This window comes from Hordeum vulgare, chromosome 2H (genome assembly GCF_904849725.1).
Source record: "Hordeum vulgare subsp. vulgare chromosome 2H, MorexV3_pseudomolecules_assembly, whole genome shotgun sequence".
Lineage (NCBI taxonomy): Eukaryota > Viridiplantae > Streptophyta > Magnoliopsida > Poales > Poaceae > Hordeum > Hordeum vulgare.
Genome location: NC_058519.1, coordinates 663,268,528 through 663,281,936, shown reverse-complemented (window position 1 = coordinate 663,281,936; position 13,409 = coordinate 663,268,528). Strand labels below are relative to the sequence as shown.

At 44.5% G+C, this 13,409-nt stretch overlaps 1 protein-coding gene across 1 annotated transcript in view; it reads left to right on the top strand.

Moving 5' to 3' along the window:
- The first annotated feature begins 551 nt into the window (after positions 1-551).
- The window catches only part of LOC123428976 (FT-interacting protein 7-like), a 51,974-nt gene continuing 39,116 nt past the window's right edge, over positions 552-13,409 (top strand). The window contains exons 1-7 of the mRNA XM_045113048.1: positions 552-648; positions 742-1,023; positions 1,976-2,160; positions 2,230-2,479; positions 2,633-2,849; positions 2,954-3,077; positions 3,806-3,976. Of these exons, the coding sequence (XP_044968983.1) occupies positions 1,999-2,160; positions 2,230-2,479; positions 2,633-2,849; positions 2,954-3,077; positions 3,806-3,976 (924 nt within the window). The 5' untranslated portion in view covers positions 552-648; positions 742-1,023; positions 1,976-1,998. The remainder of the gene's footprint in view (positions 649-741; positions 1,024-1,975; positions 2,161-2,229; positions 2,480-2,632; positions 2,850-2,953; positions 3,078-3,805; positions 3,977-13,409) is intronic.

Here is a 13,409-nt window from a genome sequence, read left to right as displayed (position 1 = left end):
GTGTGATGAAAGAGAAGCATTTCTTTCTACTTTAAAGTGCATTGGTAAGATAAAAGTACACTCTTTTATGGACAAATTTTAAAACTGAACGTACACTCTTTACCGGACAAAGGGAGTAGCCAGCTACAGCATGAGACCCAAAACACTCTGTGAGATTGTAAGGTGGACCAACTATTACTAAAGTAGTACACATTTAAAATTTACTATTGTATATGCCGGCTATTAGATTGGCTCTGTATGACATAGTAACTCCTTATAAACGATTGTTGGTTGTATTATGAACCATGCTCTAAGATGAGCTGCTGTTCATGCGTTGCCTTTGCAGTCGTATATTTATTGTTTCTTGACTACGTATCTGTTTGTAATTGAAAAGGTAATCCAATTCCCAAGGACCGACGCTGCGCGTTCCTTGCCCACTCGCTTATCAATCGAGGTCTCCATACTGCATCACTAACTAAGCTGCCCCCCCCCCCCCCCCCCCCCCCCCACCAAACACCCACACATGGTCATCTACACGCAGCTGCTGCGAAGCTCAATTATTGTACAATTTCTCCTCCACTTCCATTTCGCATCCCCTCCTTCTCCTCCACTTCCATCTGAAGCTCCATCGTCTTCACTTTACTCGGCCGCAAGCAGCAAGGCTTTCAGGTAGTGTACATCCTGTCTGAGATGCATATATGTAGGTTGGCTTGTTATTTGCAACTGGGGATCTGCCGTCTGCTGATTCACCATTGATCCCAGATCTCTGGCAGATCAACTTTCCACCAATCTTCGCAGATCTCTGGCAGATCAACTTTCCATCAATCTGCGACTACGCTGAAAGTTCCTAGGGACACCATCCACACATAACGGGCTCGGAGAGAGTTCGAGTCGCAGCTGTACGTGCACAACAAGGACGGTCAAAATAAAAATTGCTGCTTTTTCTTGTCTTTGCGTTTTTTTTAAAAGGAGGAACAAAACCCCCGGCCTCTGCATCAATCGATGCATGCAGCCATCAGGTCTTTGCGTAATAGGAGTATATAGGTAAGTGAGTGATCTTAATTCGTTCAGTATTGCATATATATGTATATCGATATTACTGCTCAATTAGCTACTTTGGTAATTGGGGATTCGGATGGAGAATCCCCAATTAGCTCATACTGTATGCAAACTTCGAATTTGGGTATAGAGAATGGATGATCAGCTCCCGGCTCCCTCCCTACGCACCGTCTATGAACAGTTAAAAAATCTGAAACTTTGCAACATTAAAAATGATCAAACTTTGTAGTGCTTGCAAGTTTTCATGTGAAAAAACCATTCGAGGGGCTCTAAACACAAAAAAGATTTCAGAGCTTGAAGTTTTCAACACTTTTAGCATTAAAATTTGAAACTCCTTTGTACACCTTTCTCTACATGATATTTTGGCATGAAAACTAGCAAAAACCTACAAGTTTGACTATCTTTGATGTTGCAAAGTTCTAGTTTTTTTTCTTCTATTTGTTTGAATTTACTGTTCATAGAGGTTGTCTAGGCACCCCGGAAGCTATAATTCAGATACGAGGAGACGGTATCCTCATTGCTTGCTACCCCCCCCCCCCCCCCCCCCCCCCCCCCCCCGCGGGGGGTAATTGGGCTCTCCAGAAACAAATCGAGTTTTTCGAAGTTAAATGCTGAAAATAGCTAAATGTAACGCCGTCTATCATTGAAAGTAAAACTGACAAAGTGTGAGAAAATAATAGCTGCTGCTAGTGCCTTGCCGCTGAAGTTACAACAGATTCGCTACCACTATGCTACCATATTGATTGTGCACCGTAAGAGTTCAATAACTATCTATTATATGCTAAAAAGTTGAATTCAAAATTTGTTTGAAATATTCGAGTTGTATTTTGCCGCATCCATGGCAACCGCAACTTACAGTACTCCTCTGTAGAAATACTTACTTTGGCAGCTAAAACATTTGCTCATGCATACATGATGACCTTGCTCTTGTTTCTAGGGAAAAGAACCTACCGACTACAAATGGACCACAAAGCTACTACCGCACTACGAGACCTAGAGCATATATTAGTCGAGGAAACAGCTGAGCCCAAGGCCCTGCCATTATCACTTTTGGAGGACATCACAGGTCATTTCTCCGATGACATGGAAATTGGACGCGGTGGATTTGCAGTGGTTTATCAGGTATACATTCCAATATTGATTATGCTTGACTTGAAAATCCAGACCGATGCTAACACCTATGAGCAATAGGGGAAAGTTGCCGATAAGAAGGTTGCCGTGAAGAGGCTGTCAAAAGCTTATATGCATGAAAAAGAATTTGACCAAGAGATTCAGTGCCTGATACGGGCAAAACACAAAAATGTAGTAAGATTCCTGGGATATTGTGATGACAGACAAAGAAATATGGAAAGATGCGACAAAAAACTTCTCATGGCAGATGTCCACCAAAGATTGATGTGCTTCGAGTATATGCCTAAAGGGAGTCTTGATAACTATATCAGTACGACCATGTGGCCTCTAACTTTTCTCTTTATTTTCTTCATGTACTACAAATTGCGTAACGTGTCGTACAAGTATATAAGATTCATTATTCAAAAGTTAACACATCAAGCATCTCAAATTATAAACCCGGTTTCTCCTCTCCCCTTGATAGATACACATCTTGAGTGGGAAACGTGCTACAAAATAATCAAAGGGATCTGCGAGGGCCTGCAATACCTTCATGACAACCGTATTATTCACTTGGATCTGAAACCCGCCAATATACTGCTCGACAATGACATGGTACCAAAAATAACTGATTTTGGCCTGTCAAGGTGCTTAGATGAAAATCAAAGCCAAGTGCTTACCAAAACTGTATCAGGAACAACGTAAGCTAGCAAACTCATCTTGAAAGCTCAGTCTATATGTGCTATGTGATTTAATTGTACTCTCTTTGTAGATTAATCGATCAGACCTTTATATTTTCATACAGGGGATATTTGGCCCCAGAACGTTTTCAAGGGAGTGGAATCAAACCCAGCGGTGACTTGTATAGTCTTGGTATTATTATCATGGAAATACTGACCGGACAGAAGGCGCATCAAACTATTGAGGATGTAAGAACAATAATACGTGCCATTGTTAGAAAGATAAAAGCTCAATTTCCTTTGGCTAAGAAGGGTCAACTTTCTCCGCAAAAAAAAAAAAAAGAAGGGTCGACTTGAAAATAGTTGTCACGCTTGTACTTCGCATATTTTCACTACATTTTAGTTTGAAATGTTGCATAGTATCGTTTTGAAAGCACACCTGTAAAATTACCATCTGCTAAGGTAAAACATCAACTTACTCCTTATGAGGAATCAATAGAAACTTAAAAGGTATACAGGTACCCATGTTTCTGAAGGTACAAAATGATAGTATTTAAAGAAACTTGGCACTACTACAAATGTGCAGGAACTATGGAAAGGAAAATGTCTTCCAAATAAATATAATCATATACTCCCTCCGTCCCAAAATAAGTGTCTTAAGCTTAGTACAATTTTATACAAGAGCTAGTACAAAGTTAAGACAGTTATTTTGGGACGGAGGGAGTAGGTTATTGTTTGCAAGAAGGACTTTGCATTTTATTTGTACTTGTTCTGGTCAAATGTTGAAGTGTAATTTACATGGTCACAGATCCGACTTCAATTAATTGGGACATGGTTTACTTTTTAGAGAATTTTTCTGTTTGTTTGCTGCGTGAATGTATGTGGTCGGTATATACTATACATATTTTAGATTCCTATATGGAAAGATATTGCTGATCCATTTCATAGACCATAACTCACCATTGCTATTCTTTTAGGTATTTGAAAGTTGGACTGATAGGTTGGAGAGATCACAACAAGACACAGTCTACGGACAAATACGTGTATGCTACGAGATAGCTTCAAATTGCACACAGTACCATCCAAAGGACAGACCAGCTAGTGCACAAGCCATAATTGACAGGCTTCACGAAATGGAGAGGATCCAGGTATGTTGAAAATTTATTCCTTCAATTCCGAGTTACTACATATATATACCACTCGGATCCTTGCACTAGAACAATTTGTGCTGCTAGAGTATGGGCTTTGGTGCTTGAGGAACAGAGCCAGCAGTCCCATGACGCTACTTGCTTTAGTCGCACATCCTTGTTACAACACTGAAACCTTTTTCGCGGTAACTAGCCACTGGTAACTGGCTACTAGTATTGTGCGCCTTATTACGAGTGGCGGCATGGGTCTGAACTTGCACACCACCAGTAAGTATTTGTGGATTTAATTTAAAAAATAGTGCAATTCATCCATACATCCACATATATACATGCAGTTCATCGATACATCCAACATAAATAAAGTTTATTCATCCAGTATACATACTGTGCCGTAATCCACTAGTCTCATGCGCCCGTCGCACGTCTTGTCTCCACCGCGCATAGAGGTCATCGTCTTCGTCGTTGCCGCACCTAGTGGTAATTCGTATGATTGATGATGCAAATAACTGCAGCAATGTCAGCCATATAATTGATGACGTAGATAATGCTTAAACTTTCATACAATGCCAAAAAGCTCCAATGAATACAACAATCTCGAGAACTAACAAGACCAAAGTTTCCAAAGTTCTCTTCGCAATGCACAGCTAATGAAGCAAAGACAATATTGTACAAATAAATTATAACTAGAGGTTTCTTTGTCTAGAAAGAAAATGGAACCAAAAATAAATCGGAAGCAAAAACACACAACGGTGCATGCAACATTAGCTAAGTGTAAACCCATTAGCATCATGGTTGTCAACATCAGAGAAAGAGGTGCTAGCACATGGATCTACAAAACAAACATGACACCCCTTTACCGTGAAATCACAGATAATATCAAGAAAAATTATTGCAAGAACAACATACATGGAAATAGTTTAGTAATAAGGTAACTAATAACAGAAAATAGAGGAAAAATTATTGCAAGAACAACATACATGGAAATAGTTTAGTAATAAGGTAAGTAATAACAGAAAATAGAGGCTATGAGAAAAGGAAAAAAAAACACAATATAACAGACTAAGGATGCAATGGGGATTTCTTTCAAGCATATTATTAGTAGAACACGTTTAAACAAAAGACGTTAAGTGGAAGAAATAATATGGGGACTGGATTTGAGTGTGATCATTGGACTAAAACAACAACCACCGGAGATCACCTAACCAGCAAGCAAACAAGAGAGCAAGATATCACTGGTCATTGAGATAACACTGGGGTAAATCATCCAACCCCTTGTAAAGTGGAGCAAATCATCCAATCCCCCATGAATATTCTGGATTTAATCTGTATAATTGTACAAACATGATGTTACAATCCATGAATGAGGAAAAAATAATTTATACGTACAAGAGATTTCCATATTGAGTCAAGCAAGTATGTATGAATTTGAGCGGAGAGCGGCCAGCGATGGGGTAGGGGGAGCGGTGGGCTACGGGGAGGCTCTTTTTTTTATGATGTGGGGAGGCTCCTTCTTTTGGCGGAGCGGAGCGGCGACGGCTCGATTTGGCTCTTTTTTTCTTTTTTTTTGGAACTGGCGCCTGTAGCGCCCTCCTCTTGGACCGGCCCATGTAGAGTGTGTTTGATCATTAAAAAACTACGAGAAACTGGAAAACGAAAAATTCATGAATTCAAAAATACTCATACAGTTTTAAAAGTTAACAAACTTCAAATAACTTCATGATTTTGTAAAAAAGTTCATCGAATTATAGAAAGAGTTCACTCAAAATTGATTTTGAAAAAAAACAATGTTTTTTTCAAAAAGTTCATTGATCTTGAAAAACTGAAAGCAATTCATTAAATCTGAGAAAATATCACTTACTTTGAAAAAATTTCATAGAAATTCAAAAAATGTTCATGTTTTTTTTAAAAAGTTCATCATATTCGAATAAACTTCATCAGTTAGAAAAGAAAGTTCATCCAATTTCAAAAAAATCATTAAATTTGATAAAAGTTCATAGAAACTCAAAAAAACTTCATGTATATTTAAAAAAGTTCATCGTATTTGAATAAACTTCATCAGTTAGAAAAAAAGTTCATCCAATTTAAAAAAATTCATTAAATTTGATAAAAGTTCATAGAAATTCAGAAAAAGTTCATGTATATTGAAAAAAGTTCATCGTATTCGAATAAACTTCATCAGTTAGAAAAGAAAGTTCATTCAATTTTAAAAAAATCATTAAATTTGATAAAAGTTGATAAAAATTCAAAAAAACTTCATGTATATTTAAAAAAGTTCATCAATAGAAAAAAAATCACGTAATTGCCGACACTTCATCAAAAAAGGAAAGCAAAGAAAAAAAGAAAGAATAGAAAGCAAAAAAATAGGAAACGAAAAAATAAGAGAAAAGAATGAATAAAAGGCATATAGGTTAAAACTAGCAAAAGGGCCCATGCGTTGCAACGGGATAAAGAAATACCACACGGCACACGCTCTTAATTTATAAAAAATGTCTATAATTTGAGAATTTATAGTTACGATACAAATAAAGATGGTCTTATCCTACAAAAATGCAGTTCAAAATTTCACAGGTCTTCTATTTTAACACGGCTTGCATGTAGATTTAATACGTACAAAGAATCAGTCAAGTGACATTCAGTTTCATCTCTAATCCTGATTTTGTTGACGTGTTCATCCCCAACCCGGATGAGTACCGGTATGAAAGAAAGACGAATAATGACTTATTTATTAAGATTGCACCCTAGATAGTATTTTTATTAAATGTTTAACAGATAAAATAATATCATATTTAAATTCTACATATTTTTTTAATCAAATTCCATGTATAATATCTTAAATTTGGAGTTACGGTTTAAAAGATATGCGTATTTAAAAAAATATTTAATATATAGTACGAGTTTAATGTCATAAACAGTAACGACTTTTTTGTAAAATCACCTCAATGGGTTTTCTGACGGAAGCAATAGCCTCTTTATTATTAGATAAAGATACTAGCACAACCGTGCTTGTTTGTTGGCGGGATGGTTACACTAGCCAACCTTCCCGTGGCATTTATGATCAGAGGATCTCCCAGATTCCTGTGGCTTTTTTATGTGGTATTAGTGAATATGACTGTGCGTTACGATGGGAAATAACAAAACTATGCACGCTAAAAATAACTCATCCATTGATGCGGTTATAGTCCTAGGGTAGGGTCATAGGCCTGTCCTATAGGTCCTACCCAAAGACTACCCTTCATAGAAGACAATGCTCTTAGACAGTTACGACTGAACTAAAGACTTCCCCATCATCACGTCGGTGACGAGCACTCGGAGCGTATTTAACGTACCGACTGGATTCCACTCTGTACCTCGTAACCTCCCAGGAGGGCAACGGTCATACGTTTTCATACACCATTATTAACATTTAAGGCGTACGTTACCTGTAACATATGCATTTAATCACCACTATTTCACCCCTATCCACCGGGCCATTATGAAGGGCGGCGCACTCTATATAAGCCGCCCTTCCCCACTGGTGCAGGGATTGGCATTTACTGTAATCCTATATTCCACTCGACGCTAAGTTCCCAAGAGCACTGAGACGTAGGGCTTTTACCTCCACCGTAGAGGGCCTGAACTCATACATCCTCGCTGTAGCTAAGGCTCTGCCCATCCTTTCGTACCCTACACATCTACTTTCAGACTTATACCCACGACAGTTGGCGCCCACCGTGGGGCAGGCGTCTAAGCGACTTCCGGCGAGTTTGCGACTTCATCTTTTCATCATGTCGTCCGGCGGAGATTTGTGCATGGGTCATGAGATCCTCTTCGGCGCATTCTCCTTCATCGTCGACGATTCGGCATGGCTTCGGGATGCGCCCCTCGATGTCGAGGCGCTACCCAGTCGCGGGGCTACGCACTTCCGTGCCAGTTCCCGCGGCGTCCTTCTTCTCCAGCAATCGGCCCCGGTGTCGATCTTCGCCCCCGTCACGCGCCGCAACAAGCGGTCCCGCCGTCCGCGGCTCCAGCGTTGGGTGCGACACGCCCAAGCGCGACAGAACGCGTCCTCTCAAGTGGCGGTCCTCGATTCGGTTGTGGTCGCGCCGCCGTCCCAGTGCTTGGACTCAATTCCGACCGAGTTACCTTCCGAGTACTTGGGTCGCGGGCCTGCAGCCAAAGTTCTCATGGCCGATTCCCATGAAAGTCCCCTCCAAACTGGTCCGAACGAGCATGAGGTCGGCGAATCATCCGGCGCTCGTCGTCAACACCACCGTTCTGCCAGTCGATGCACTCACCAGAGCAACGTCGAGGTGTTCCGCACACTCGTCCTCAACCTGGCTGCCGTTGCCAAGATAGCCGATTCCCTCCAACCGACTGATTCAGAGGCTGGTAGAGGGATCGAGCAGATCTGTGCCCTGTTGCATACGGCGCAACAGCAAAATTCGGCGGTCTTCCAGTCGCACAACAGGATCCACAACAGTTCTGTTCACGCGAACACGCATCGGTCGGTTTTCAGCCCCGACTCTCATCAGCGACGCAAAGGGGGCAGCCGTTCCAGGAATCCCGAACACCGTCGCCGTTCGCGCACCCCTCTGCGGGGTGGGCCTTACGGGCCCCGGAGATGACCAGGTCGCCATGAAACATCTCCCCCTGATGCTCGACTGCTCGACGCGAGCTTGGCTGAACCAGTTCGCTCCGTCAAGCATCTACAGCTGGGCAGATCTGTCCCGAGTCTTCATCAAGACCTCCGAGGGTACGTGCAAGCGCCCTGCTGGTCTCGTGGAGCTCCAACACTGTGTCCAGAAGCAGAACGAGCCCCTGCGCGATTTCATCCAGCGCTGGACGACCCTCTACCACACGGTGGAGAACGTCATAGAGCACCAAGCTGTTGGGGAACGTCGCAAGGGAAACAAAAAATTTCCTACGCGCACGAAGACCTATCATGGTGATGTCCATCTACGAGAGGGGATGAGTGATCTACGTACCCTTGTAGACCGTACAACAGAAGCGTTAGAGAACGCGGTTGATGTAGTGGAACGTCCTCACGTCCCTCGATCCGCCCCGCGAACAATCCCGCGACCAGTCCCACGATCTAGTACCGAACGGACGACACCTCCGCGTTCAGCACACGTACAGCTCGACGATGATCTCGGCCTTCTTGATCCAGCAAGAGAGACGGAGAGGTAGAAGAGTTCTCCGGCAGCGTGACGGCGCTCCGGAGGTTGGTGATGACCTTGTCTCAGCAGGGCTCCGCCCGAGCTCCGCAGAAACGCGATCTAGAGGAAAAACCGTGGAGGTATGTGGTCGGGCTGCTGTGGGAAAGTCGTCTCAAATCAGCCCTAATTGCTCCATATATATAGGAGGAGGGAGGGGAGGCTTTCCTTGGGGCTCAAGGAGCCCCAAGGGCTGCGCCACCAAGGGGGGAGAAGTCCTCCTCCAATCCTAGTCCAACTAGGATTGGAAAGTGGAGTCCTTCTCTCCTTTCCCACCTCCTTTTTTCTTCTTTTCTCTTTGATTTCTTATCCTTGGCGCATAGGGCCCTTTTGGGCTGTCCCACCAGCCCACTAAGGGCTGGTGCGCCACCCTCATAGCCTATGGGCTTCCCCGGGGTGGGTTGCCCCCTCCGGTGAACTCCCGGAACCCATTCGTCATTCCCGGTAACTCCGAAAACCTTCCGGTAATCAAATGAGGTCATCCTATATATCAATCTTCGTTTCCGGACCATTCCGGAAACCCCCGTGACGTCCGTGATCTCATCCGGGACTCCGAACAACATTCGGTAACCAACCATATAACTCAAATACGCATAAAACAACGTCGAACCTTAAGTGTGCAGACCCTGCGGGTTCGAGAACTATGTAGACATGACCCGAGAGACTCCTCGGCCAATATCCAATAGCGGGACCTGGATGCCCATATTGGATCCTACATATTCTACGAAGATCTTATCGTTTGAACCTCAGTGCCAAGGATTCATATAATTCCGTATGTTATTCCCTTTGTCCTTCGGTATGTTACTTGCCCGAGATTTGATCGTCAGTATCCGCATACCTATTTCAATCTCGTTTACCGGCAAGTCTCTTTACTCGTTCCGTAACACAAGATCCCGCAACTTACACTAAGTCACATTGCTTGCAAGGCTTGTGTGTGATGTTGTATTACCGAGTGGGCCCCGAGATACCTCTCCGTCACACGGAGTGACAAATCCCAGTCTTGATCCATACTAACTCAACTAACACCTTCGGAGATACCTGTAGAGCATCTTTATAGTCACCCAGTTACGTTGCGACGTTTGATACACACAAAGCATTCCTCCGGTGTCAGTGAGTTATATGATCTCATGGTCACAGGAATAAATACTTGACACGCAGAAAACAGTAGCAACAAAATGACACGATCAACATGCTACGTCTATTAGTTTGGGTCTAGTCCATCACGTGATTATCCTAATGACGTGATCCAGTTATCAAGCAACAACACCTTGTTCATAATCAGAAGACACTGACTATCTTTGATCAACTGGCTAGCCAACTAGAGGCTTGCTAGGGACGGTGTTTTGTCTATGTATCCACACATGTAAATGAGTCTTCATTCAATACAATTATAGCATGGATAATAAACGATTATCTTGATACAGGAATTATAATAATAACTATATTTATTATTGCCTCTAGGGCATAATTCCAACACAAGCAGTCTGCGCCTTCAAGGCAGGCGTGCGGTACAGAGATCTGTACCTCAAGTTCGGTCGGACAGGCGACATCTCCATGAGCAAGATGATGGAGATAGCCACACGCTATGCAAATGGCGAAGAAGAGGACCGCATACGTAGCGGCAAGCATAAGGCAGTCGCCGACGGAGATGGGAACAGCAATCGGGAGCAGAAGCAGAAAGCTCCATCCACTCCGCAAGCAGATGCAGCAGCCGTCACGAATGCCAAGTTCAAGGGCAAGGGGAAAGCTCAGTATACCCCCAAGAAGAAACAATTCGGAAACTCCGTCCTGTATCAGCCGTGTCCAATACACACGAAGATGGACGAAGAAGGCAATCCCATATTCCCGAAGCATACCACTCGGCAGTGTCGCCTCCTGATCCAAGGATTCAGCGAAGGGCAGCCGAGTGAAAAGCATAACGAGCAGGATGATGAGGACAAGGAGGATCCGTTCCCCCAAGTCCATGCTACATTGATGATTTTTGCTGACGTGGAAAGCAAGAGTCGACTGAAGCTGGTGAATAGGGAGGTGAACATGGTAACCCCAACCAACCCCACGTTCCTGTCTCAGACTGCGATCACCTTTGATCAGTCGGAACATCTGGCACACGTGCCCACCCCAGGGAGGCAAGCTCTGGTCGTCAACCCGGTGGTGGAAGGAGTCCGACTGCGCAAAGTCCTCATGGACGGCGGCAGCGGCTTGAACATCATGTACGCCGACACTCTCAAGGGGATGGGTATTCCAATGTCCAAACTTAGCGAGAGCAGCATGCAGTTCCACGGAGTCGTCCCAGGACGAAAGGCCAAGTCACTCGGCCAGATCGCGTTGGACGTCGTTTTCGGCTCCGACAAGAACTTGCGCAAGGAAAAGCTGACATTAGAGGTGGTGGACTTCCAGAGTGCATACCATGCGATTCTGGGCCATCCGGCGTATGCGCGTTTGATGGCCCGTCCATGTTACGTGTATTTGAAGCTGAAGATGCCGGGTCCCAAAGGTGTGATCACGGTCACAGGCAATCGGCAGCGGGCCAAGGAGTGTCTGCAGCAGGGGTCGAGGATTGCCGATCAACAGATGGCTATCCTCGAGTTGGATGAGTACAAGAAGACCGCCGACCCCGCTGACTTGATGCGTTCGAAGATGCAAGCTTCGGAGTCCGCATTCCAGTCGGCAGGAGACACGAAGAAAGTCAACATCCACCCGACGGACGACGCCGCTGCCCCGACGGACATCTCCACCACCCTTGATCCAAAATAGGAAGCTGAGCTCATCCAATTCCTCCGTGAGAACTGGGACATTTTCGCATGGAAGCCCGCTGACATGCCAGGTGTACCCAGGGAGTTGGCTGAGCACCAACTACATGTGGATCCTGCTTCTCGGCCCGTCTGAGAACGCCTGCATCGGTCCGCCGCGCACAAAAGGAAGGCAATCGGAGAGGAGGTGGCTAAACTTTTGGCAGCCAACTTCATTCGCGAGGTACACCACTCAGAGTGGCTCGCCAATGTTGTCATGGTGCCCAAGAAGGACAAGTCTCTCCGTATGTGCATCGATTTCAAGCATCTCAATAAGGTCTGCCCGAAAGATCATTTCCCGCTCCCCCGCATTGATCAAATTGTTGATCCGACTGCGGGCTACGAACGTTTATCATTCCCTGATGCCTATTCGGGCTATCATCAGATCCGTCCGTATGGTCAGGATGAATTAAAAACAACCTTCATCACCCCATTCGGGTGTTTCTGCTACATCACTATGCCATTCGGTTTGAAGAATGCAGGAGCAACTTTTATGCGCATGATCCAAAAATGCCTCCTTGACCAGATCGGTCGAAATGTGGAGGCGTATATGGACGATATCGTAGTCAAGTCACACAAAGGTTCCGACCTGCTGACTGACTTGGCAGAAACATTCGCCAACCTACGTAGGTACGATATCAAGCTCAACCCAGCCAAGTGTTCATTCGGCGTTCCCAGTGGGAAGTTACTCGGTTTCTTCGTTTCCGAACGAGGGATCGATGTCAACCCCGAAAAGATCGGGACCATCATCCGAATGGAGCGGCCGGTCAGAATACATGATGTTCAAAGGCTCACAGGTTGCCTAGCGGCTTTGAGCAGGTTTATTGCTCGACTCGGCGAGAAGGCGTTACCTCTGTACCGACTCATGAAGAAATCAGATACTTTCGAGTGGACAGACGAAGCCCAAATTGCATTCGACGACCTCAAAACCCTGCTTTCCACCCAGCCGGTTCTTACTGCCCCGCTCAGTAAAGAACCCCTTCTTCTGTACATCGCGGCTACAAATCAAGTCGTCAGCACTGTTCTCACAGTCGAGCGCGAAGAAGAAGGCAAAGCGTACAAGGTTCAGCGGCCAATATATTATGTCTCCGAAGTCCTCACTCCTTCCAAGTAGAGGTATCCCCATTATCAAAAGCTTATTTATGGGATCCACATGACTACAAATAAGGTGGCTCATTATTTGCAAGACCACTCGGTGTCTGTCATATCTGATGCTCCGTTGTCGGAAATCCTCCACAATCGGGACGCATCAGGCCGAGTGGCGAAGTGGGCAATGGAGATGTTATACTGCGACATCAAGTTCGAAGCCAAGAAGGCTATAAAGTCTCAAGCTCTGGCTGACTTCATAGCAGAATGGGTAGAACAACAGCAACCGACTCACATCTACTCGGCTCATTGGACCATGTTCTTCGATGGGTCCAAGATGTTGAATGGCTCCGTCGCTGGCGTAGT